General features: G+C 54.4%; 8 protein-coding genes across 8 annotated transcripts; 6 read left to right on the top strand and 2 right to left on the bottom strand.

Moving 5' to 3' along the window:
- Positions 1–455: 455 nt before the first annotated feature.
- Positions 456–2,127, bottom strand: PG986_013161 (uncharacterized protein; the record flags this gene model as incomplete). The annotated part of the gene is made up of 5 exons (XM_066849383.1): positions 456–1,040; positions 1,117–1,230; positions 1,302–1,536; positions 1,720–1,868; positions 1,942–2,127. The coding sequence occupies 5 exons, from the start codon at positions 2,125–2,127 to the stop codon at positions 456–458; spliced, it is 1,269 nt and encodes a 422-aa protein (XP_066693526.1).
- Positions 2,128–4,864: 2,737 nt separating this feature from the next.
- On the top strand, positions 4,865–7,561 carry PG986_013160 (uncharacterized protein; the record flags this gene model as incomplete). Its single annotated transcript, XM_066849382.1, has 8 exons — positions 4,865–4,932; positions 4,986–5,012; positions 5,066–5,135; positions 5,305–5,409; positions 5,477–5,488; positions 5,554–6,073; positions 6,130–6,647; positions 6,731–7,561. 8 exons carry the CDS (start codon positions 4,865–4,867, stop codon positions 7,559–7,561), a joined length of 2,151 nt encoding a protein of 716 aa, XP_066693525.1.
- A 575-nt stretch (positions 7,562–8,136) lies between these two features.
- PG986_013159 (uncharacterized protein) lies at positions 8,137–9,531 on the top strand (the record flags this gene model as incomplete). The annotated part of the gene is made up of 3 exons (XM_066849381.1): positions 8,137–8,420; positions 8,499–8,701; positions 8,816–9,531. The coding sequence occupies 3 exons, from the start codon at positions 8,137–8,139 to the stop codon at positions 9,529–9,531; spliced, it is 1,203 nt and encodes a 400-aa protein (XP_066693524.1).
- A 2,534-nt stretch (positions 9,532–12,065) lies between these two features.
- PG986_013158 (uncharacterized protein) lies at positions 12,066–13,372 on the top strand (the record flags this gene model as incomplete). The annotated part of the gene is made up of 2 exons (XM_066849380.1): positions 12,066–12,448; positions 12,562–13,372. The coding sequence occupies 2 exons, from the start codon at positions 12,066–12,068 to the stop codon at positions 13,370–13,372; spliced, it is 1,194 nt and encodes a 397-aa protein (XP_066693523.1).
- Positions 13,373–14,035: 663 nt separating this feature from the next.
- On the top strand, positions 14,036–16,381 carry PG986_013157 (Protein kinase-like domain; the record flags this gene model as incomplete). Its single annotated transcript, XM_066849379.1, has 4 exons — positions 14,036–14,097; positions 14,162–14,505; positions 14,603–15,654; positions 15,707–16,381. 4 exons carry the CDS (start codon positions 14,036–14,038, stop codon positions 16,379–16,381), a joined length of 2,133 nt encoding a protein of 710 aa, XP_066693522.1.
- A 245-nt stretch (positions 16,382–16,626) lies between these two features.
- PG986_013156 (uncharacterized protein) lies at positions 16,627–17,176 on the bottom strand (the record flags this gene model as incomplete). The annotated part of the gene is made up of 2 exons (XM_066849378.1): positions 16,627–16,954; positions 17,031–17,176. 2 exons carry the CDS (start codon positions 17,174–17,176, stop codon positions 16,627–16,629), a joined length of 474 nt encoding a protein of 157 aa, XP_066693521.1.
- A 1,896-nt stretch (positions 17,177–19,072) lies between these two features.
- PG986_013155 (uncharacterized protein) lies at positions 19,073–20,806 on the top strand (the record flags this gene model as incomplete). Its single annotated transcript, XM_066849377.1, has 4 exons — positions 19,073–19,138; positions 19,191–19,427; positions 19,536–20,245; positions 20,302–20,806. The coding sequence occupies 4 exons, from the start codon at positions 19,073–19,075 to the stop codon at positions 20,804–20,806; spliced, it is 1,518 nt and encodes a 505-aa protein (XP_066693520.1).
- A 728-nt stretch (positions 20,807–21,534) lies between these two features.
- PG986_013154 (uncharacterized protein) lies at positions 21,535–23,184 on the top strand (the record flags this gene model as incomplete). The annotated part of the gene is made up of 1 exon (XM_066849376.1): positions 21,535–23,184. One exon carries the CDS (start codon positions 21,535–21,537, stop codon positions 23,182–23,184), a length of 1,650 nt encoding a protein of 549 aa, XP_066693519.1.
- Between the last annotated feature and the right edge of the window lie 680 nt (positions 23,185–23,864).

Genomic DNA, 23,864 nt, shown 5'->3' with positions numbered 1-23,864 from the left:
CAAGTATCTCCTACTGGCGCAGGGTTCTATACTCGAAATTTGTTACACGAGCCCCTTTTCAGACTGATTAAGGCTTTCCTATTTGTGCATACGAGAAGGTTTTATACATGTTTATGGTTTCATTTTCCATACACCTACTGAATATCGCGCTTTCTATTACGATTCTAACCTCAATCTTGAACACTTCGTGATGATGAAGATTATATGAAGAAGATCCAGCCCCGAAAAAATGCAACGGGAACCCGTCGTTGTCGTTGATCTTCGAATAGACCGAGGGCCCAAACTGAGCAGGTTTTAAACGCAACTAAAGCCAAGCAAGTGTTTCTTTACTTGCAAAGCAAAACACACAACTTTCGAAACAGGAGAACCTCATACTGAACAACAAACTCAAATACACAAACTATCGTCCAGCCCCCACTATACTACAAGCTTCACCGTCCAGAAGAGGCGCTCGACTAAAACGCATATGCAGAGCCGGACTGATCCTTGATCTTCCCACCGTCCGAAACCGTGTACTCCGTAGTGATAGTAATCTGCGTCGAGCTCGGCTTCCGCTGCCGGGGGTCAACGGGCCTCCTTTGGCTACTCGATCGCTTGGCCGACGTCTGATAGCCTCCTTTCCCTGCCTCCGAGTCCCACACCTGGGTCCGGTAAGCACGTCCAGCGGCGTCCCCTGCCTCCAGCTCCTCCTGTTTGGACTTACCCTGCGAGCCGTCGTCCTCTTCACCCGTGCCACGGCCTCTTGGCCGTGGGTGCTCAAGAGTGCCGACGCAGATGTTCTCCTTGGAGTCGAACGTGATGTCCTCGTTGGGGACCGTGTGCGGACCCCGACTGCGATTGTTCTTGCTCTTGCGCGGGTAGCTGCTCAGCTGGTACGAGTTTTCCGTCGACTTGCCGGTCGTCGACCCGGTCTTGCCGGGCAGCTGGTTCGAGTACTCGCGGAAGAGCGGGTACACCATGGGCAGGTTGGTGAGCACGAAGGAGACGAAGGACTCGCGGATCGACCAGTACCCGGACTCGGCTGGATTGGTGTCGCCATCCTGCCAAGGTCGGTGTGGATTAGTAATGGGGAAAAGGGGGCTTGTCACTTCTTTATGATTTGTGGTGTGGACTGACTTTGAGAATGGCGACGGCGCGGAGGATGCCGAATATCATCTCCAGGATGGCACCGCTGAACATTAATATGATCATGAGCTTCTTCTTGAGCGGGAGCTTGGACTTCCAGATCATCTAGAGCCGGGGTTGTGAGTATGAGAAATGATTCGCTCAGGGGCGCGGAAGGGAGGCTGTGTGGGACTTACTGGGACTGGAATCGCCATGAGATAGAAGTCCGTCACCGTGTTCATCACCATGACGAAGATAGTCTGCAGAGGGGAGATCGCGGGCATGCAGTTCACGCCCGGATTGGGGAACACCTGCCAATGGTGGTCGAAAGGCACGCATTTGAGGAAGGCGACGAGCAGACACCCAATGTAGGTAGCCGGCAAGACGATAATCGAGCATTTGGTCAGTAATCGGCGGTTCCGCACACCGTCGCTGAAGGGGGGAGATTATTGCCTTGGGTCAGTAGAGCAGCCTTCGGATCGGCTCGAAAATCAGGATATGCATCACTTACGTCAGTCGGTTGTAGTAGAATGCCCAACATCCTTTGAGCAGCCACATGAGGGTGGTGTACATGAGGAGGCCTAGAACGTGGTTCTTGGACCCCCTATCCGTAACCGCATCTCTTCGGCTGCTGCCCCGTTGGGGTCGAGTCGTGCTTGTTGCGCGAGCGTGGCTCGGTCTGGGTCGGAGATGGCGTTGTTGGCGAAGCCCTTCCACCAGGCCACCACCATATATCCCGCCATGGACTCGATCGACATGACGACCTGGTCATATAAGATGTTAAAGGCTGTGGCCGCCCTCTTGTCCAAGCGAGATACACAGGCCGGGTAAACTTACAGTGGCCGGAAACATCAGGTAGTCATCCGCAGTAAGCCCCTTGAAGCCCACGGCTTTCAGACGCGCGTAGTACCGCAGGATAACGAAGACGATGGCTGTTCCAGTCAAGCCCCATACTTCCTGAATGAAGAGGTCTCCTTCCCGCTCCTTCGCGGCGGCCATTGCAGCAGCTGACGCTGGGTTCATCTTGACAACTCAGCGCAAATAAGAAGTTGAAGGGAAAAGGCGGAGACGAGTTATGAGAGAGAAAGCGAGAAAGATCGGTCTTCTAAAATACTGACGAGAATTGGGTTACAGGATGGGTGGCCAAAGACGAACTTTTCTTATCCTTTGCAACGCATATGGCTCGGAGCTGTATGATTTAGTGCTACGAGTCATCTCAAGATGCCGTGGAAGGTCAGTGGGTGTACATATCAGTCATTATTTATTTGACCGGTATAGTACGATTTGATAATAAAGGCAAGACCTCTAGCTTATTCTGAGATTCCTGCAAGTCTCCGTCTCGCGAAGCATCCAAAATATCACAGGCAAAACTGAAAGGGACTCCCAGCACTAGATCATATGGTTATCGGCATATTACGTAGTAATATTAAATAGAACCATGTTATAGGCCTTCTAGTAGGGAATGTAGAGATGAGACCTTACATGGCACATTTCTCTGTACCGGTATCAGAAGCTTAATGGCTCAGGAGGTTTTCAGATGTGAGATATCATATGTGCTTCGGCTTCATCCACGTATGAGAGCTCCTAGAGAAGAATATGACCTGATATTTGACGTTCACTCATGCCTGCGAGATCGACACGCGGGGGAGACATAGGCAAGGGACAGAGTCGCATCATATGGAAAACTTTCCTCGCTAGCAAAGTAGCTCGTTATGGCCACTCAGGTGGAAATGCGGTTGCATTGGATAATACCAAGAAGACTATATTGCTTTTCCTGGCCCGTTGACCTTTTTTTTTTTTTTTTTTTTTTTTTTTTTTTGGTTCTTTTGCTCTGCGGAACAGCGTTACACACCACATCCTGGCAACGCAACAGTAATGCATTGTACGTGTACCTACGCTTAGACCGAGAGCTGTTGAAATAGGCCACACCAATCCATCAAAAAGCGAAGTCGTTCTTACCGTGGGCTTGCTCCTCCTACCTTGATGAACGCGCGTGCAAGGAGTACTATTAAGAAAGTAGCCAAGCAGCGAACTAGGAAGCTATATCTACAGGGATGCCCGATACACTCTAATAATACAGACAGATCATAATCAGATCCCACAAAGCGCAACTGGGTAGTAATCACTATGTCCACTAGATAAATCTGACCAATCGGAAGATTTATGCTGCGGGCGACGGCTCCGTGCCCTGACTTACCCTGTGATACGCGATGCTGGGATGGGAGCTGGACCCTAGAGGCTTTGTCTCGGCTAGGATAGAATCAGAAGGAGTAATCCAATTCATTGGCTTTCACTGGACTCCTGCGAGGCAGGATTGGCTTAAGTAAGGATACAAGGGGCAATCAGTAACATTAATATGGGATGAAACTAGTATCGTGTCCACACTCAGTAAGTTAGTAGAGTTTGTAGGATTTCATGCCGTGTCCTCTTGCAGTTCAAATGCCATTCGTGAAGGGTCGACGGATTACATAAGGCATCCTCATTTGGCACTGTACATACTAGGTATGTCTCAGATACCCTGAGAGCCCTATTTTGATCAGCAGAGCTGTCAGAACTGTCAAAGAACTTCTCTACTTTGCTTTATGTAGGTCCCCGCCCCATCGCAACGGCCGCGCCCTGTCTCAGTCAGCCCAGCCAAAACCACCGCATGCTGGGGGCCCGAGAACGCTTGTCGAACCTCGCTTCTCTCCAGCGGCGTTTTGTGGCGTCTCTGCCACCTTCGATGCCCAGGCCAATAGGCCCAACCATCAGACGAGGAGTAGCCGAGGATTAGCATGGCTGCTTGCCGCCTTTCCCCGCACCCAGAAAGAGAGGCCAAGTCTCGAAAAGAATGGCCGAAATGACCCCCCACGGAATAGCGTAGCATTACCTAGTTGGTTATAATGGCTGCTACCCGATGCTACGATACGGCTCCGGGGGGACGAGGGACACCCGCAGATACCTGGATTGAAACACAGTCTTGGTTCCGCTACCCTCCCTGTCCCTGTCTGCCCCAAAGACTTCGGTACTTTGGCTGGCAATTGCCAGTAGCTCAAGGGCACATAAGGGTAAAGCGATGCATTGATCGCTGTGTCTGCCCTTTCATCAGGACGTATCATTTCGTCCTGAATCCATCCCAGACGCTCGTGTATTTGCGACAATAGCAGTGCCGGTCTATCAGTCTGCGCATGCGAATCCTCGGTGGGCATTGGTATGACAACCCAAGTTCTTTGCACTATCCGGGCCCCGAAACTAAATTAGCTTGGATGGCAAAGGCGTTCCTCGTCTCTAAGGCCCCGACTGGACCTTATGCCGCATTCGTATGAACGACTGCTCGATTCGCAAGATAGTCCCTTTTCCGGGCTCGGATGTCGCACACGTTCTTACTGGCTGACTCAGTCCGTATACGTATACAAGAGGTGTGTATGAGCCAGGTTGCTACTGGTCCGTTGCTCATAGCATCCGGGCCATCGCCCACAACACAAGCCCTCCACTGCACCAACCATGTGTCCTGGATGCATGGTGAAATATATGTGTTTGCAAGGCCTCACTAGCAACGCGAGCCTCCAATATAGGCAGCATTGAGGGAGGGGGTTGCACTGCATCTCTCTTGGCCGTGTGGGCATGCATACCACGTTGATGACCACCTCTTCCGACTTGTAGTTGCCATCATCTCCAACTAACGGCTCCTCGGACTCCTCCTTTCTTATACACTCCGCAACACCTTGACAACTTTGGAAACTCAACCTTCTGAGTGAAAGAAACACCATTCATAGCAGCCATGGCAACGACCGGTACCTCCGCTACGGGCGGGATGAACGGTGGCCAACCTGAATCCAATGTAGACGTGTGAGTACACCCAATAAACGGGCAGAGCTGGTCTGGTGCTGACATTATCCTAGCCTAATTATCGGCGCAGGGCCTGCGGGGTAAGACTCTGTGGCCTAGAATATGACGAGTTGTAGTTTCTAACTGCGTGAAGTATCATGGCTGCCGCCTGGATGGCTCGCATGGGCCTCAAGGCTCGTATCATCGATAAGAGGAGCACCAAGGTAAGGGTTTGAAGGACCCTTTTGCCGTTGTGGACGACGCTGCCACGGCTCCTCGTTCTACAGGGCGTATGATTAGTGCTCTCCACTGGCTTGATTCTATAAGTCCCTGGCATTGATCTGTGTCATGTCAATTATGTGGAGAGGATGACTGACGATCGATGCCGACAAGGTCTTCTGCGGTCAAGCAGATGGGTTGAACGCGCGCAGTCTTGAGATGCTCGATAGTCTCGGCTTTGGCGACAGAGCCTGGAAAGAGGCTAATCACATGATCGAGGTATGTGTCGAACTGAATCCTCTTCCACAGACAATCGGGTAACACTTGCTGATGCTGATACACATAGATATGTTTATGGGTAAGATCGAGCCCATTTATAACTTTATTACGACCGTAGCGCACCGGTGCTGACTTGCTCCTTAGAACCCCGACGAGAACGGCATCATTAGACGTTCGGACCGTGTACCTGATACCCCTGTTGGTCTCTCACGGCTACAACAGAGCACGCTACACCAAGGTCGCATTGAACGCTTCTTCCTCGACAACATCAAGAAGTATTCCAATGGCACCATCCAAGTCGAGCGAGGTGTTCTCCCAGAATCTCTCGAGATCGAACAGAGCAAAGTCGAAGACCAGGGTGCTTACCCCGTCACGGTCAAGCTGCGATTCTTGACAGAAGAAGAGGCAGCCCCTAAGCAACTTGGGGGAAGCAAGGTTTCCGATGGTCTCTTCCGAAGCAATCTGTTTCAAGAGGCCGACGAAGATGCCCTCATAAAGCAGACATACGAGAGAGCTGGAGCCGGCGAGACAGTCCACGCCAAGTATGTGATCGGGTGCGACGGCGCGCGTAGTTGGACTCGGACCACGCTTGGCTTTGAGCTGGAAGGTGAAGCCACTGACATGATCTGGGGCGTCATGGACGTCATCCCCTTTACCGACTTCCGTAAGTAGGCCAAGCCTGGAGCAAAGGAGCAACTACTGACATGCGACTCCAATAAGCCGATATTCGATGCCGGTGTGCTATCCACTCCGCCACTCACGGCAGTCTCATGAGCATCCCGCGTGAGAACAACCTGGTGCGGCTGTACATACAACTTGTGGAGGTCAAGCCAGACGCCTCGGGGCGCGCGGACCGATCGAAGATCACGCCTGAATTGATCTTCAACGCGGCTAAGAGGATCCTCGACCCGTACAAGATCGACTACGAGGTCTGCGATTGGTGGACGGCATACCAGATCGGGCAGCGCGTAGGCACGAACTTCGACGCTCATCAACGCGTGTTCCTCGCTGGCGACGCCGTGCACACGCATTCACCCAAGGCCGGCCAAGGCATGAACATCTCGATGCAGGACTGCTATAACCTCGGATGGAAACTCGGCCTGGTCTGTCGGGGGATCGCCAAGCCTAGTATTCTCAAGACGTATCAAAGCGAGCGTCGACGTATCGCTCGGGACCTTATCGAGTTCGACAACCGCTTCGCCCGTCTTTTCTCCGGGCGGCCGGCAAAGGACATACTCGTAAGAAGGCGCTTTTCGCTCGGCCACCCATACACCCAGACCCGCAAAAATTAGAGTATCCACTAACTTACTCCCGTTTACAGGACGCTGAGGGTGTCTCCATGGATGAGTTCAAGGAGGCTTTTGTCCAGGGTAATATGTTCGCCTGCGGCCTCTCAGTGAACTATGGGCCTAGCAACCTCGTTCTCAAGCCTGGTGATGCCGGGGAGCAGGGTGACGGCAGCGCAGTAGCGCCACCCGCGGTGACCATGTCGGAGGCGGATTTCGATCGGAAGCAGGCACTGGCGACGGGCATTCCCGTGGGCATGTGCTTCAACAGCTTTCAGGTTCTGAACCAATCGGACGGGCGGCCGTGGCAATTCCAGAAGCGGCTTCCGGCCGACGGACGGTTCCGCGTCGTGCTGTTCGCGGGCAACATCCACAACACACAGCAGAAGAAGCGCGTCGAAGCCTTCTGCGCCAAGCTCGATGCGCCGAGTAGTTTCCTGCATCGTGTGGTGGGGAACGACGGCCGCGACGGCCTTCACAGCGTAGTGGAGATCTTGACCATCCACTCGGCCAAGCGCTGGGACACGGAGCTGCTGCGGGACTTCCCCGAGGTGCTCCGCCCGTTCCGCAGGGCCACGGGCTGGAGCTACGACAAGGTCTACGTGGACGACGTCAGCTACCACGAGGGCTTTGGCGACGCGTACACAAACTATGGCGTCGACAAGAAACGAGGCTGCGTCGTCATCGTCCGGCCGGATCAGTATGTTGCGTGGGTCGGTGACCTGGAGGACTTCGACGAGGTGCAGGCGTATTTTGAAGGATGTCTCGTGCTCAAGGAGTATACAACTGGGCTACATCCGTATGTTGCTGCTGATGTCCCCGAGGGCGCGGCTACCACTGATGGCATATCCATTGCTGTGCGATGAACTCGCATCGAGGTCATTCTCCCTCGTAAGTTTGGGCCTTGTTGCGACAAGAACCCGCCCACCACAGATGCCGCCGAAGATGCCTCCGAAGGACGCCGTTGAGAGGTGTAGAACTTGGTATCATCGCTTCTGGTCTTACGACGGGCGAAAGCAATACATATAGTAATACCAGTGCCTGGGGTCACAATGGAGGGGCTACATTCTTTCCATACTTGAAATCTCCTGACGTTCATCCAGGATGGGTGGATGTGAATGCATTTGAAGGTCTTGCTTGAAGGATCATTTTTGACTGTCCGCTGACAGCGTTAGTGGCCTCGTTTTTAGCGTCCGCGGTGCAACGCTTGTGTATGTTATTCTGCCAGTACAGCGCTGCAGTTGCCTGTAAGTACAGTAGTGAGATTGTATGGCGTGGCTTGATTGGATAGTCGTCAAGATTGTGGGGCATCTGGGGATATCCACTTCATATTACTCCCGGGAACAGGCAACAGCACTCGCCAAACCTACCACTGTCCTTTGACTTGACACATTCATCAATCTTTTAGTCGCCGGGCCATTCCATAACAAAACAGGAAGATATGGCGGAGCCTACAAGCGACGCTACGACGACTTCGGCGTATGATCGTGCCGCTGCCTACCTGGCGAATGAACGCTTTCACCAACAATTGACGTTGCCAGCGACGACTGACCACGATGCCCTCGTGGTGAGCTACACCGATGCAGGGCGCGATGCTGGTGACGACCCCAAATCGGTGCCGACCATGCTGTACATACCTGGCATGTTTTCCTCGCGCCTCTTCGCAGTCTTTCCTCTCCATGCTATGGGCCAGAAGCTAGGGGTGCGTGTTCTGGCTATTGACCGGTACGTCTGCTGAGCCTGTGGCGAGTCTGATCTCCCATAGTCTATTTGAAATCTAACGGCTATGTCGCCATCCAATAGCCCTGGCATGGGCCATTCTACCAACGTGCCACTTTCCCAGAGACTTGCTGTGTGGCTCGAGACAGTGCCTGCACTATTAAAGCACCTTGGCATCGACCACGTCTCCCTCGTGTCACACAGTGCTGGAACACTCTACAGTTTGAACCTCTTGTACCACTTTCGTGATATCTTGAGTCCCAACAAACCATTCGTCGCGTTATTTGGTAGGTTTTGGTCGGCGTCCACTGGCCTTCCCCTCTATACCTCATTCAGGGTCCAACCTGAAAGAACAATGAGCTGCCCGGCACTCATCGTCCATATGTGCTAATAACATATAGCACCATTCGTGCACCCTACACACTCTGGGCTCGTATCTCTGAAGATGGCCCAGTGGTTACCAGTCCGAGCTTTCAGTGCCTGGCATCATATCCCACGACTGGTTGTCACCAAGGCGCAGCCTGCCTTTGCGTCCAGCGGAGCGGTGCTCAGCAAAGCCACAAATGCCATTCTTGGGAAAGCAGACATCACCAATGATGAGGGTCATTCATCATCTCGGAGGTTAGCGAAGAAGTATGGGATGGATGGCGGTCTCCAAGAAGAGCTGGACGAACTCATACCTAAAACCATGTTTGAGGGGCAAACAGTAGGCGCAGATAGCGAAGTATTGCAGTGTTTGAAGAAAGGGGCCAGCGGGACGTGGGGGAAGTGTGACGATTATCCAACCTTCATTCGAGATTTGGCCGAGTTGGAGAGAAGCAGGGGTCTCGGAGAGGGCAGGCCAAGGATCAAGATACGCGTGTACTTCGCCGAGACCGATGCGTTGATTGGAAAAAGAGGCCAGTCTTACTTTGAAGAGTGCTGGGCAGGAAAGGACGGCGAATTCGAGGATTGTATCGATTTCGCGGCCGAGTCCGTCGACAAGACTGATCATGATAGCGTGCCCCGCAAGCTAAGAATCTTGGAAGCCATCTTCCATGAAGCGGGTGGGAAAAAAACACGCCACTCCGGCGCCACCTCAGCCGAAGGGGGGACTCAGGTGGGATCAGGAGAATGAATCATTCGTTCGGGATATTCAGCAGTCGGATGTTCCCTGCCGCCTTGGTATGTCGCAAACAATCCGGGGGCGAGCGTACGGTCATGATATGATACCTTGGGGGTTATTCGAAGACGTCGAAAAGCATTCGCTTCCCGCCGGCTTGCGGAGGTACCGGCCATGCGCATTGATGTATACATATAAGAGGTACTATTTGACCCAACGATTCGTTGCAAATCCCCGAGTGATCCGGGCGAGATGGTCCGGTAGATATGCAGATAAGTTGTGGTGCCTTCTTGGACGGAGAGTAAGGCTAGCTAGGTAGTCTCGTCGATCTCACTCCATACTGGGACACTTGGGCTGCCCCGAAGGCCGACAAGTCATCGCTAGGTATGCTTCATGTTAGTTCGTACATGTTGTAAGCAAGGTGTGGTGGTTACACCAGGCACGCTTATGAGCATGCAAGTACTCGGCTGCGTGTCATGGGTCGATACATGTCCCTGTAGTTACGCCAGTGTCGGGGGCACGCATCTCAAGTTGTGGCAGCTTGCAGGAGGCCATCTCAGATTAGACGCCGTCGCCCCAGTTTCCGTACCCATGAACAGTACCTACATAAGCGGGATGCCGTCCACCACGTGGTTTTCTCCCATCCTTCTCGGCCTAAGGTGCGAGTCAGGTTGCTCTCTGCGCCGGCTGAGCTAAGCCAAGAAAGCCTACATGCTCAGGCCCGTATTGGATGGCACTTACTGCGGACCCTGGTCTTATGTGTTGAAACAGCTTCCTTCGAAGCTTATTTCGACAACACATGGCCCTATGGGGGTCAACCGCGATCCTCGGAATTGATGTAAGCCAATACTTGTCGCGGACCGAAGGCCGAGGCAGCCTCGTCTCTCTACCAAGAACATATCTATGGTTTATAATGTAACTTGACATTGAGCAGCCGTGCTCATGAGACGACACTCTCCCCAAGCCTGTTCCGACTTCCGACTATCATTTCGGTGCCCCGGGCATAGTCCGCTCTCGTTTAGTATACACCCACACCTCACATATGTGCTGGAAATGCAAATGGCCTGGTTTGGTGGCGGGCCTGTTGTTGTTGTTGTTTCAAGGCCCACCGAAGCTTGAAAGTAGCGACGAGCCGACAACGTCCGACCGTGAAGGTTATCCTGTACATCGCAGGCGTTGAAAGTTTCTTTTGACTGACTAATGACCAGACGAGAGAGAGACAAACTTGGGGTGTCCGGAGCTCGGCCGGGCCTGGAGTAAAAAAAAAAAAAAAAAAAAAAAAAAAAAGCGAAAGGGATCTTGGAAAAAACCTGCTTGAAATCCTTAGAGGAAAATGGGTGCCTGCAGTGCAGATCCGCAGTGTCAAGGGACCTAGGGACCCAAGGAGGGGCAGGGATGATGAAGTGGCACGACAACACCAAGATCGGGCCCCATGTTTCTTGTCCGTTCTTGACTTCCAATCTCATCTGCAACCACTGGACGCGTTGCCTTCTTTTTTGCCATGTGGATTGGCTGTGCATTCTTCTCCTCCGCCCTCAGTGACGGCATCGCCATTGAATGTGACACCCAATCCGGGGCAGCCGCATTTAACGCATGGGGCCTTTGAACAACTGCTGCTGCTGTTGCTGCGTCCTGACCAGACCATGGAATGTTGAAGCTCTGCTCGAATAACGCCCTTCCACATCCAACCAGACCAGACACGTACAACCCCCAGAACTTCCCAACAAACTTGGCCCGTTCGATCGTCTTTATCGACTTGCATTGGGTGATTCTCCAGGAAACGCATGAGGCGTACCGAACTTGCAACGAACTGACCGATGCTTCGTTTCAATGCTGAGCCTTCCATCCCGCTTCTATTAGTCACCAAGGCCCCACGGTGGAAAACAGGAAACAGCAAACCGACGGGAGTCACCGGCTGTCTGTCCCTGTGATTCCATTCCATTGCATTGATCCAATCCGACTTTGTTACTTCGCGTTTCCCGGTCCTGCCGGGTAAGAATACGAAGAGAGAAGAGAGAGAGAGAATATCCCGTCGATTGAACCCTACAAGGCTTTGCCCTGTCTTTTGTACGTGATCTATATTTGATGTGCTGTACATGACGTTTCACATACGGTGTATTTAAAATAAGAGCTCGAGTGTCTCCTCCTGTGCCCATCATATCATTTTTTATCGGGCACCGCGACTTCCATTCGTAAGCAAGCGGTCCCGCAACATCCGAGTCACGAAGAAGTCCAGGACATCCATCCATCCATCCATCCCAGGCCTTGCCTAAGGCCGATCAATTTATATGACATAACCTGCACTTACAACTTCCGTGACCGGGCCTTCCCTTGTTTGGATTTCCTTCTGACGATCGGTTTATTGTTAAACGTAAAAACCTAGTTTTCCTGCACATCGTCCTGTCCCTTCTCAGTTCTAGGTAACACCGCATCACCAGTCACCACGCATCCCACCCAATCTCTCGCTCTCGTTGCTCTCCCGCCTGCACACGCCATCTCGACCTCCCTCCTCTTCCCTCTCCCCCTTTCGGCCTCCAGCACCAGGTAACATGGCCGCAGTCACATCCACGCGACCACAGCAGTTGCCTCCTTTAGATGCCGCCACCAAATCCAGCAGCGAGAGTCCCAGGTCCAGCAGCACCAGCAACGAGAAGGTCGATGCGTTAGCACCCAACCTCGGCGTTGCGCCGTCCAACAAGAAGTCTGCTCCTGTAGATCGTTCTGCATCGACGAAAAGATGGAAGACCTTCCGCGCTTCGTTCAAGCATCTCTGGTACTTGACTCCCAAGGAAGTCGACGATTTCATGGATTCTTACGTCATTTATAACCTCGATTGGGAAAATGAGAAAGAAATGATCGATGCCTTGGGCCCAGATTACCAACAACGTGTAGGCACCTGTCTCAAATCCTATTATGGAATTATGAACCATCTGTGAGTCCCCTCTTACTCGGCGCTCATTGCGGCCTGCTGGATGCGGTGCGTTGGACGCAGGGTTTCGGTGAGTAACGCGAGCGAGATCCCAGTTATTAACATCAATATCTCAGGTGCGCCCTTGGCGACGTAGAAAAGATGTACATCCCACCGCAAATGGACAAGAATGCATCCGTCTTGGACAATCAGTTGCTGTTTGAGGAGTCCACTGCCAGAGAACTGGGTCTGAAGGCGGGCGACCGGGTTTTGGACCTGGGATGTGGCCGTGGTCGTGTTGCGGCACATATGGCCAAGTACTCTGGAGCCCAGGTGACGGGGTTGAACATCGACCCCAACCAGATTGCACAAGCCACCAGCTTCAATCAGGAACTCGGGCTGAACAACGAATTCGTGGAACACGATCTGAACGATCTACCGCTGCCCTTTGCCGATGCGTCGTTCGACGCATTCTACGAGATCCAAGCCCTGAGTCTGTGCAAAGACCCGCGAGCACTCTTCCAGGAAATCTTCAGAATCCTGAAGCCGGGTGCCAAGTTCGTCCTTTGCGACTGGGTCAGTCTGCCGGCATATGACCCCCAGAACGCCGAGCATGCCGAGCTCATGCGCCGGGTGAAGCCGTTGATTGGCGCTGTCGGCACCCCAACCCCTACCAGTTTCGAAGCAGCCCTACGGAATGCCGGGTTTAGCGTGTCGCGCTCCGACAATCCCAGCATTGACGACCTCCAGGCTCCACTGATCGACAAGGTGGATATCTACTTTCGAGCCATGCGGCAGGCGATTCTGGCCGGCGTAAAGCTCCACCTGGTGCCGGCGCACTTCAAGACTCTGATCAACCGACTCTGTCTTGACGGTCAAGCCTTCGTAAAGATGGACAACATGCGCTTATCGACAACTACATACCGCATCGTGGCGGAGAGGCCATAGATCAGCGAACACGCTCCTGGAAGGCCCTATCAACCCTGGGCCATCTCGGAACGTCAGTTCCAGTGTCACGGACTTTGTCTTATTTTAATGCGCCGAGGAAGACTCCTTTTTCCACTCTGATCTTCCTCTTACTTTCTCCTTTCGAAGTCATCAGCTCGGCGTCTGGATCAATTATTACCAATATCTCTTGCTAATGCGCCGCACATTCATGATGCGCTTGTCATTCAGTCGGGCTATCTCCTGGTGGCACTTTATCCTGTGGCAAAAGCCAACGACTTTTACCAGATAGGCTCACCAAAACCCGCCAGCTCTTAGCGGACGGTCAGTATTGTGAGCAACGATCCTACGTCGCCCTGGAAGGATCGGGAGATATGTCACATCTGTAGGTGTCTCCCATGGATGACTACATGTATTTGCGCACCCTTCCAGATCACCTAGACAAAGCCTCCGTAGGTAGTCAAAATAAAATTCAAACCTCAATCCACTACACTGGCTTCTCTGCTTTGTCTTGTTTGATTGGTGCTGATGCATCCGACCGCTTGCAGACAACATCTTTGTTCACTTCTGCCACGATAATGCGGTCTGGTCCAATCTGCTGCTGATGCTGAATCGCCCGAATTCTACTGCATCCGTATGCTTGTTCGATGTAATTAACCTTTGACAATGTCTCGGGCTTCGCTTCACCATCGCTGGAACCTCCGCCATGGAACATGCGCATCCAATAAGTAACACGGCAAGGTATCCCAAATCAAAGGAAGGAAACGGGAGCGACTCTATAGGTCCAAATAGAAGGGTCGATGATTCAGCCTTGTCACCAGCATCGAAGTTGCCGGATGAGGTAGCCAGGCATATTGAGCCTACCACCGCTTGGCCGGGAGTCCAAACGCTTTCGGATCCTAGTTCCCCCAAGTATGACCTAGAGGCATGGGGAGAGCGGTACAGCCACCAAATGAAAGCGAATCGGGAAAGGCTTCATCGACAGTCCACGATTGCTGCATCTTCCGAAAGAGCGAGTTCGCTGATGTCCAGATCCAGAAGCCGGAGTACCCCGGACAGCAGATTTCGCGAGAGTTGGGATGACGACCCAAAGGGGCAGGAAGAGGATAAGGGCATTCCATACTACCCCATCTTTGGTAAGTGGCTTTCAAGTCTGGGTCGCTCTGGTGCGCCTCGGGAGACGCGATGTGCTCCAGAGTAAGACCAGTGCTAATTATTACTGAGACTGGATAGGTGATATTCGTCCAGATTCGTCAACCGCGGAACACCCCTATCCCCACGAGAAGGCCCACGACATCTGGAGGCGGGCCTGCGGTCATCCCGAATGCCCATCGGGGCAGTGCATCTGCAGTCGACCGGATGCACTGAAGCGTGCCACGGCCGAGTGGCTGCGCGACTCAAACCCGGGCCGCCGCGCCTTCGGGCAGGGCCACGAGCCGTGCGTCGTGTGCCACGCCGACCCGGCGGACCTCGCCGGCACGGTGCTGGTGCCCGGGATCGGCTTCAGCAGCAGCCTGACGCTGCAGTACAACGACCTCGAGAACTACGCCTGGGCGCTCGGCCGCCGGTACGTCGTCCGTGAGCGCCTCGACTGGGACCTGCACCCGGAGCGGCTGCCGGCCGAGGTCGAGGCGGCGCGTTTGCTGCGGTGTTGGCCGGAGACGGCGGCTGGAAGGGTGCCCGTCCCCGAGGTCGTGGCGGCGTGGAAGGAGGGTCATGTTGCTATCACCATCATGGAACGGGCCCGCGGCCGGACCCTGGCTGAGGTCTGGCATACGCTGGAGCAAAAGCACCGCGAGCGATATGCGCGACAGGTCGGCAGTTACGCTAGGCGGTGGCGGACGCTGATGTCGCCGAGCATGGAGGGGATCGATGGGGGGACCATCTTCAAGTGGGCCCACGTCCCGGGAGGCGGTGACTTCGGGAAGAGCCCCATGCGGTTCGACACCGTCGTGGAGTACAAGGATATTGTGCGGAAGGAGCTGATGACACTCGGGGCCGGATTGAAAGAGCAGGTGCGAGAGGCCCTCGAACACATGCCGGACCCGGGGCCCTTCACCCTAACGCACGGGTACCTGGACCTGGACCACATCTTCGTCGACGACAAGAACGTGGCCGCCATCGTGGGCTGGAGCCGCGCCGCGTACCTCCCAGTCTGGGCCGAGCACCTGGGCCTCTGCATCGGCTACGACTCGCCGCCGCATCGGGAGTGGAAGGAGTTGCTTCTGAGGAACATGCCTGGCGGCTCTTACTACGGGAAGGCGCCGCTTGATATTTTCAAGGGGGTATCTGGATCTGCGGGGACATAACAGGGAGGCGCAGCTGAAAAGGGAAGAGGAAGCCTTGGCCAGGCAGTGTGAAGAAGGATGTGACTCGATGGTCGAAGAGAGGGAGAAGAAGGACCTGGTTAGAGAACCGGGCAAGAGGAGGGAGTCGTCAGCACATCGAGCGAGATTGCTCGAGGAGAAGAGGCAGACGGCTCTAGAGAAAGGGGCGGAAGAATTAGAACGTGCCAAGAAAGAAAAGGAGAAACAGGTGACGAGGGCAAAGCCGGATGCAGGAATATCAATAACAACAGCGGATGGCGATGAAGAAATGAGAGAAGAGAAGAAGCCCGTGGAGGATCCCACCGAAAACTTGACGGCCTCCATGTTCTTTCTCAATGTGGAAGAAGAGCGGACCAGGGCCAAGAAGTCGAAAGAGGACTACCTAAACGTCTTTGCACTGAAGCCTCCCGACAGAGGAGGAGCAGGAGCAGGAGGAGGAGGAGGTAGCAGCAGCGGCGGTCACAGACGCGTAGTCTCGGCATTCCCATCCTTTTCGAACAATCGAAGTCGAAGTCGAAGTCGCAGTCCACTAGGGTACAAGCCTCAGGACAAGGATGTGCAAGCGAGACGTCCTAGCGAGCTGGAGTCTCGGAAAGATGTCGACCCTCCGAAAGGTATAGAGTTGTCGAAGACTACGAAGTCTCGGCGGGTACAGGAGGCGATAAGAAAAATGGGCTTGGAATAGGGGTCACTGTAAAGTAAGGATAGAGGTATTGGTATAAATACCACTAAGGGGTTGTTGTGAAGCTTACCACTTTGATGTGCACTTGTGAATTCGATCCCTTTCAATGAGGAAATCTAGATACGAGGGGTAGAAACAATTCTATTGTCTTACGAGAAGAGCACAAGTAAGCAACCGGGTTGCCGGCAGTTGGCCTCTGATGTCCACTTTATATCATTTCATGGTCAGCCACTCACTCCTTTCCCCGTTTACGAGAGATTGGTAATGGAGAAGTCCGCATCGCCCTTGTAGGCCTGCGTCGTCCCATCGGACGTCTCCTCTATGGGAAACACGCTCGCCTGCCACTCCTTGAACCCCCCAACGCGCCGGCCTGTCTGGGCGTCGGCCTGGTACGTTACGACCAGCAGATAAGGTCCGCTGCTGCCCGGGCGCGAGGGCTCGTACCGGAACTGCCACTGGAAGGCCGCGTCGTCACAGCCGCGCCAGGCGACGTCGGGCAAGAGGCCACCGTCAGCTGAGGGGCCGTCGAAAGAGCACGTGGTGCTGGCTTCGCCGCCGCTCACGTTGAAGGTGAAGCTATCGTTCGGAAAGTTCATCAGTAAAGAAAGGGAAAATAATCGGGTGTAGTGGGAGGGTAGAAGAAGCTTCTTACTGTGCGGCCGGATCTACAGATTCGGTGGAAGCAGTGAATCCGGCAATGGCTAGCTCGGACGGGATGTTGGCTCGTGGGTACGGCACGGCGGCCGAGAAAGAGATGCTGCTGCTGAGAACAGCGGCCATGGATGTGAGGACCCTCATCTTGCTGGACACTGGGGTATTGAAGATATACAATACGAGTCTGAGTATGATAATGGAGGAGATGCAGGTGGTATGCAGTGTTTTGATTAAGGTTTTCGTTGGAGACGTTTGCGAGCAATGAATCGCAAGTGACGGAAGAACTGTATGTCAATGAAGTTGGGGTTCAGTCGTTTCATTTTGGGCAGGCTTGATGTCTTTTTTATACACGGCGCTCTCTTCGTGATTTCTCTTGGCCAGACGAGACATCGTATAGCATGTTTCTAGTCATTCCGCCTCTAGTCCCTCCGGTGGGGGCGCGGTTGCATGTAGGGAGGGAAGTCTTGACGCGGCCTCGACGGCCGCAGCTGGGCTGTCAAGTGAGAGAGCGATGGCGGTGGCTGCTGACATGGCGCATGCCAGCGATGCCAGCCTGGACGTCGGGTTGTCAGGCACGACCATGTAACGTTTCCCTATACCGGAGCATTTGGGGCCAATCGGGATGTCTCCCTACGATTTTCACGGCATCCGGCAGGCAGCTGACTTTCAGCTCCGCCTTATCCGTCAGACTCGGCCGTCTCCCTGATGATGGCCCAAAACCATGAGATGTCACCTCATCGGCGAAAGGTGATCTGGTACGTGCCTAAAATCTCGGGATTCTCGTGTCGTCTTACCGTTGGCTTTCCTTTGAGGAAAGGCTTCGCATCGTTAGAGGGGGTATGCCGCCCGAACTCCTCTTCTCTCTCCCTTATTGTGAGACCAAGCGTTCATGGAAACGAGTCTGCGGCTACGGGGCCAACTGGCTGCATTGTCGAAATGCGCCTGTGGCCACGGCCAAGCCTGGAATCCCGAAGATCGGAGGTTCATGGCAATTGCCATCTGTGGCGGCACCGGGCAGAAACGGGTTGGCCCTTCGACCGACCCCCAAGAAGAATTCGACGTCATGAGATGACAAATCCAGAGTCTAAAAGCGAAGTTTCATACGATTACGGTGGAAATATTGTTTGTTTTGATAAGATTGACAAGAAACGGACTTCTCTAGTTCCTGCAGATCGGCAGCGAAATGGGTTTGCTGGCTGCAGGGCCGAACGTTGATTGAAGGCAGGCACCGAAAGAGAGTTAAAGCAATACCGGCTCATAATACTTACGCACCATCATCAATGGTGGAAGGAGCAGGCCGCTGGAGATCTGGGCCTTCAGTCCCAGCTCTTTCTTCTATTGATTGATATTCCAAAGCACGCAAACACGAATACTGGAAGTCATCTGGCCAGGATGGCTGGCTCGGCTCGGCCGACACGCGTTCCCTCAGCAAAACGCAACTACCGGCAGAAATACTCATATTAACCGACATTCACTACCGCCTCCCGAGGTAGGTAAGCACCATTCACCCTTGCACTCGCTAGGGACGGCCTATCATCAAGACAGTTCCCTGGGACTCGACTGAGGCCACACTTCCCCGCAGTTCGTGCAGTAGGGTATCGGCTCCGGCTCGTTCTTCTGCCACTGATTGGGTGATGGTGCGAGCTCAGGGGTTTTTGATTTGAGAGCTTCACGCCATACATATCTTCCATAAAGTATCCGTCTGGAAGGTGACACCAAAGTCCAACACCCACGGGACCAGATGCAGCCCCCCACCAGAATTGGCGGTCAATGTCTATTCTCAGGGTTTTGGCCAGGGGCAGTTCTCCGCGCCATCACAAACTGGGGGGATCTGGGGAAGTAGGGCATATTTTGATAAGGCATGCATGTTGTGTTGCATAGAGCTAAAAGCTTACATGAACATCGCAAAGACTATTTGAAGACTGCCATAGTCGCTCCCTTCCGTCCCCAGATCCCCAGGACTCTGATGCCTAGTCCTCCTCGGTTAAGCAAACCTTGATTTCTATCTGACACACAGAGCGCCTGGCAGAAGAAGACACCATGTCAGACAGTGGGGAGAAGAGCGAAGCTGCTGGACATCATGTCGAGGGGGGTCATCGCAAACGTGTAAGTAAAGGTGATGGTCGGGGAACCTCAAGGTAAACTAATCTAGAAACAGATCGCCGTCAGCAACATCCTGGCCTCCAACGAAGCGGAGCGCAAACTACTCTGGAGGCAGGACAAGCGCATCATCCCGCTCTCGGCCGGTATCTACTTCCTCTGCTACCTCGACAGATCCAACATTGGCAACGCCAAGATTTTGAACAATACCAGCCATGATGACATGCAGTCCCAGAATGGCATGTCGAACTATCAATTTAACGTGGCCTTGATGATATTCCTCATTGGATACTTCGTAAGTTCTCACCAAATTTCATTATTAAGGATAGGGATAATAGCGCAAGCACTTCTTCTAGAAGCAAGTCAGCAATCCTTTCTAACAACCCGTCTCATTCTATGTCAGCTTTTCGAGGTGCCCTCCAACATCATGCTCAAGAAGCTTCGCCCGTCGCGCTGGCTGGCCACCATCATGTTCCTCTGGGGCGCCATAACCATCGGCCTGGGCGGCACCAAGACGTACGCCGAAGTGACGGTGGTGCGGTTCCTGCTGGGCGCCGCCGAAGCCGGCCTGTTCCCAGGCCTGGTGTACTATCTGACCTTCTGGTACAAGAGCGACGAGCGCAGCGTGCGTGTGGCCATCATTCTCGCGAGCGCGACGTTGGCGGGCGCCTTCGGCGGCGCCATTGCCTACGGCATAGGCCATATGAATGGCATCGCCGGCCATGCGGCCTGGCGCTGGCTCTTCTGGTTAGAGGGCATACCCTCGTGCCTCTCCGCCGTCGCCGTGTTCTTCTTTCTACCCGATTTTCCGGAGCGCGCCCATTGGCTTTCCGAGGCCGAGAAGGACCTCGCTGTCCAGCGACTGCACCTCGAGGGCAGCAAGGGCGAGGGCAAGGGCGTCACCTGGGAAGACGCCAAGGCCACACTCATGGACTGGCGGCTGTACGGGCATTACGCCATCTACTTCGCCGTCTCCCTGCCTTTTAGCTCCTTGTCGCTTTTCGTGCCATCGATTACGCAAGGATTGGGGTTCAAGGACCTCGAGGCTCAGTTAATGTCTGTGCCGCCTTATGCAGTCAGTGTCAAATCTCAGTCCAGCCAAGACATCATGAGGTACTAACCATTATTTCCAAAAGGCAGCTTACGGTAACCATATTCCGCCGACGAAGCTTTACTGATGCGACACTGACAGAAGGAAACACAGTCTCGCAGATCCTCGTCTCGTGGTCCGCCGACCACTTCAACCAACGTGGCTACCACTGCGCAGGCGCTGCTTTCGTTGGCGCCATAGCATTCCTGGTATCCGCGGTGCTACCGCCAGACAACTGGGGCGGCCGTTATGCCACCCTCGTTATCGGTTCTGCCGGGGCCTTTGCGTGTGTCCCACCGATGTTGGGCTGGCTCTCGTCCAACATCTGGACCACGGCCTCGACGGGACTCGCCATCGCCATCAACGTAAGTATCGGCGCAGGACTGGGTCAGATACCCGGAGTTTGGATCTACAAGGCAGATGAAGCTACAAAAGGTTACCCAACAGGGCACGGCGTGAACTGTGCTATGCTGTTTGTAGTGGCCATCGGAGCTATTGGGCTGGTCATCTTCTACAAGCGGAAGAACAGAGACATCCAGAGTGTGGCAATTGAGGGCGATGAGGTAAGACTGTACAAGCTCTAAGTGCCCCCTCGCAGGTGGTACTATACGCGGGTATAGACATGTGCCTTGACTCGCGGCAGCTCATTTGCCAGAAGCCAGTGTGTAACCGAAATAACGTAAAATACTAAACATATAGAAACAGATGGTAATGGATACAGGAGATCATTCGGATCGTTCGTTTGCCATACCACTCACTTATCCCTGAACCAATGTATTGCGTCTCATGTGACCAGAAATAGGACTACCACGCTTGTGCGAAACCGAAAGACTGGATTCACATCCTCGAGTATCTTGCGGCCTTGGGTGATGGACCCTGCATCGGTTTCTCGTTCTGGGGTTCCTGCGGGGGAAGCAAGGGAAGCAATGGAAATCGGCATGCCGTGGTCATCAAGTCCAAGTGCTGACGCTGGCAACCGATTTACCCGGGGCAAATGCAGCCCATCTGTCCGTGTGCGGCAAAAGCAGCGGCAAATCAGCAATATCTGACCGCTGGTTACAATTCTGTGTAATCTCGATGTTGGTGTCGGTCGACTTCTGGCCCGATTATGCACGAACCCGACGGTACCAACTTTTGCTATAAAGAGTCAATATATTGCCACAAGCCAACAAATTGTGTGATTCGGTTCCGTTCCCGAGATATTGGGAATGACCCACCCCCTATAAACCTTGGAGCACTGGTTCGTAAAGGGCTATAGTTGAAACATCTTGATATTGCCCTTATTGATCGTCGCTTTGACGACATCGTTATCATGGCGAGAAACGCCTGGTCGGCGCGACTCCTCATTTGGGCCGCTGTCGTGCCGATCCTGGTGACAGCCTTCGGGCGCCGTGATGTGCCTCCGGCCTGCGACGACCACAGCTTTATGCACGTACTTCCGCCCAATGTCTCGATAGAGAAGGTAGATTTCGTCGAGAGCGGTAACACGTACGGCGAAGGATCGCGCAATCTCAACTACCCGGTTCAGCCCACCAACCTACCGGAACTGTGTGCCGTGACCATTTTCGTCAAGTCGTCGTCTAAATCCGCCTACCGCTTCGGCCTCTTCCTGCCGGTGGACTGGAACAACAGGACCCTCGCCTACGGCAATGGCGGGTTCGGCGGCGGCATCAATTGGCTGGATATGGGGGCCGGGGTCAAGTACGGGTTCGCCGTCCTCTCGACGGACACGGGCCACAACTCCACGTCGGGCGACATCTCGTGGGCGCTGAACAATCCCGAGACCAAGACTGACTGGGGTTGGCGCGCCGTCCATGGATCCGTCGAGATCGGGAAGAAGGTCGTCGAGGAGTACTACAAGAAGAAGATCGACTACTCGTACTACAGCGGCTGCTCCACGGGCGGGCGCCAGGGCCTGAAGGAGGTCCAGATCTCCCCGGACAGCTTCGACGGCGTGCTCGTCGGGTCGGCGGCCTGGTACACAAGTCATCTCAACACGTGGGTCTCCAAAGTCGGCACGTACAACCTGCCGCTCACGGCGCCCAACCACATCAACGCGAGCATGTTCCCCGCCATGGCGAAGGAGGTGGTCCGCCAGTGCGACCGCCTCGATGGCGTCGAGGACGGCATCATCAGCGCGCCCGACGAATGCACGCCCGACTACACCGTCATGGCGTGCAACCGTCCGGGGGTCAACCAGTCGGCGTGCCTGACGGCGGCGCAGATCGAGACGACCAAGAAGGCATACGGCGACTACCGCGCCGCGGACGGGACGCTGCTGTACCCGGGCCTGTCGCCCGGGTGCGAGAACCAGTGGTCCCTGGTGCTGAGCCAGAACATGACGAGCCTGTACGGGCTCAACTACGCGCGGTATTTCCTGTACGACGACCCGGACTGGCAGTGGCAGGACTACAACGACAGCGCGCCCGAGTACGCGGCGCGCAAGGACCCGGGCAATGCGACGGCCGACGGCTACGACCTCGCGCCGTTCCGCGACCGCGGGGGCAAGATGATCATGTACCACGGCCTCGCCGACGGCCTGGTGCCGGCCAAGGGGTCGGACCTGTACTGGGACCGCGTCGTGCGCACCACGAGCGGCGGCAACGCGACGGCCACGCAGGCCTTCTTCCGCTACTTCACGGTGCCCGGGATGGGCCACTGCGGTGGCACGGCCGTGGACGCGCCCTGGAACTTCGCGGCGCCCTTCCAGGCCAGCTCGCTCGGCAACGACAGCTGGTCCGTCCCCGGGCACCGCGACGCGCGGCACGACGTGCTGCTCGCGCTCATGGGGTGGGTCGAGAACGGGACCGTCGTCGAGGACGTCGTGGCGACGACGTGGGATATGTCCAACGATTCGGCGACGCCGGTGCTGAAGCAGCGGCCGCTTTGTCCGTACCCGGCGACGGCGCGGTGGGATGGGAGAGGGGAGGTTGATGCGGAAGGGAGTTGGGGGTGCGAGTAAGTATCTGTTCCTATTATGTGCATGATGAAGTGAAACCGATGTCTAGATCTTGATCCTGGGACTGATACTCGAAAATAGGGGTCATGCTTCCCCCGCGCCTGAAGTCCCGAGAAGCATGGCTGCCAAGTCTGCCGGGTACTGTTGGGCCATCGCAGGAGCAGCAGGGTTTATGGCGTTCTCAATTGGTTTCCATTGAGGGATCTATAAGCTGGCATGATATCCGACGTGGGAGAATTTCGGTATTATGCCCATGTAGGGGTGTACTTGGATGTAGTAGATCCGTCGTCTCGCAAAATCCCGCCCATGGTCCCGCCACAGTGGTTGACCCCGAACCTTGTAACATGGCACATATATACATGTATCCAAGCTCCGTCGATATTGACCAGTGCCTCGGAAGAAACCATGCGCATCCATGTCCCCGCTTCCGCTGCCAAGGGTTTGCTTACTCCTTTTATGTACTGCAGCCGAACAGCCTCTGTTCGGTAAATGTTTCCTACCTTGCGGGAAGAGTAACGAATAGAGCAACATCTATGCCTTCATAGAAGATAGACAGAATCGAGTGTCGTCGGAAAGGGACAGCGGGATAGGCCACAAATACCTAGAAACTAACCATGGGTCCGTGTGGGAACGCCAGCTAAAGGCACTCTCACAGGGCGTCGAATCTACAGGCGGTAGCGCCA

This window comes from Apiospora aurea, assembly GCF_038362705.1.
Source record: "Apiospora aurea strain CBS 24483 chromosome Unknown utg000009l_segment0_segment0, whole genome shotgun sequence".
Taxonomy (NCBI): Eukaryota; Fungi; Ascomycota; class Sordariomycetes; order Amphisphaeriales; family Apiosporaceae; genus Apiospora; species Apiospora aurea.
The sequence above is the reverse complement of the archived record's forward strand: the minus strand, read 5'-3'. Positions and strand labels throughout refer to the sequence as shown.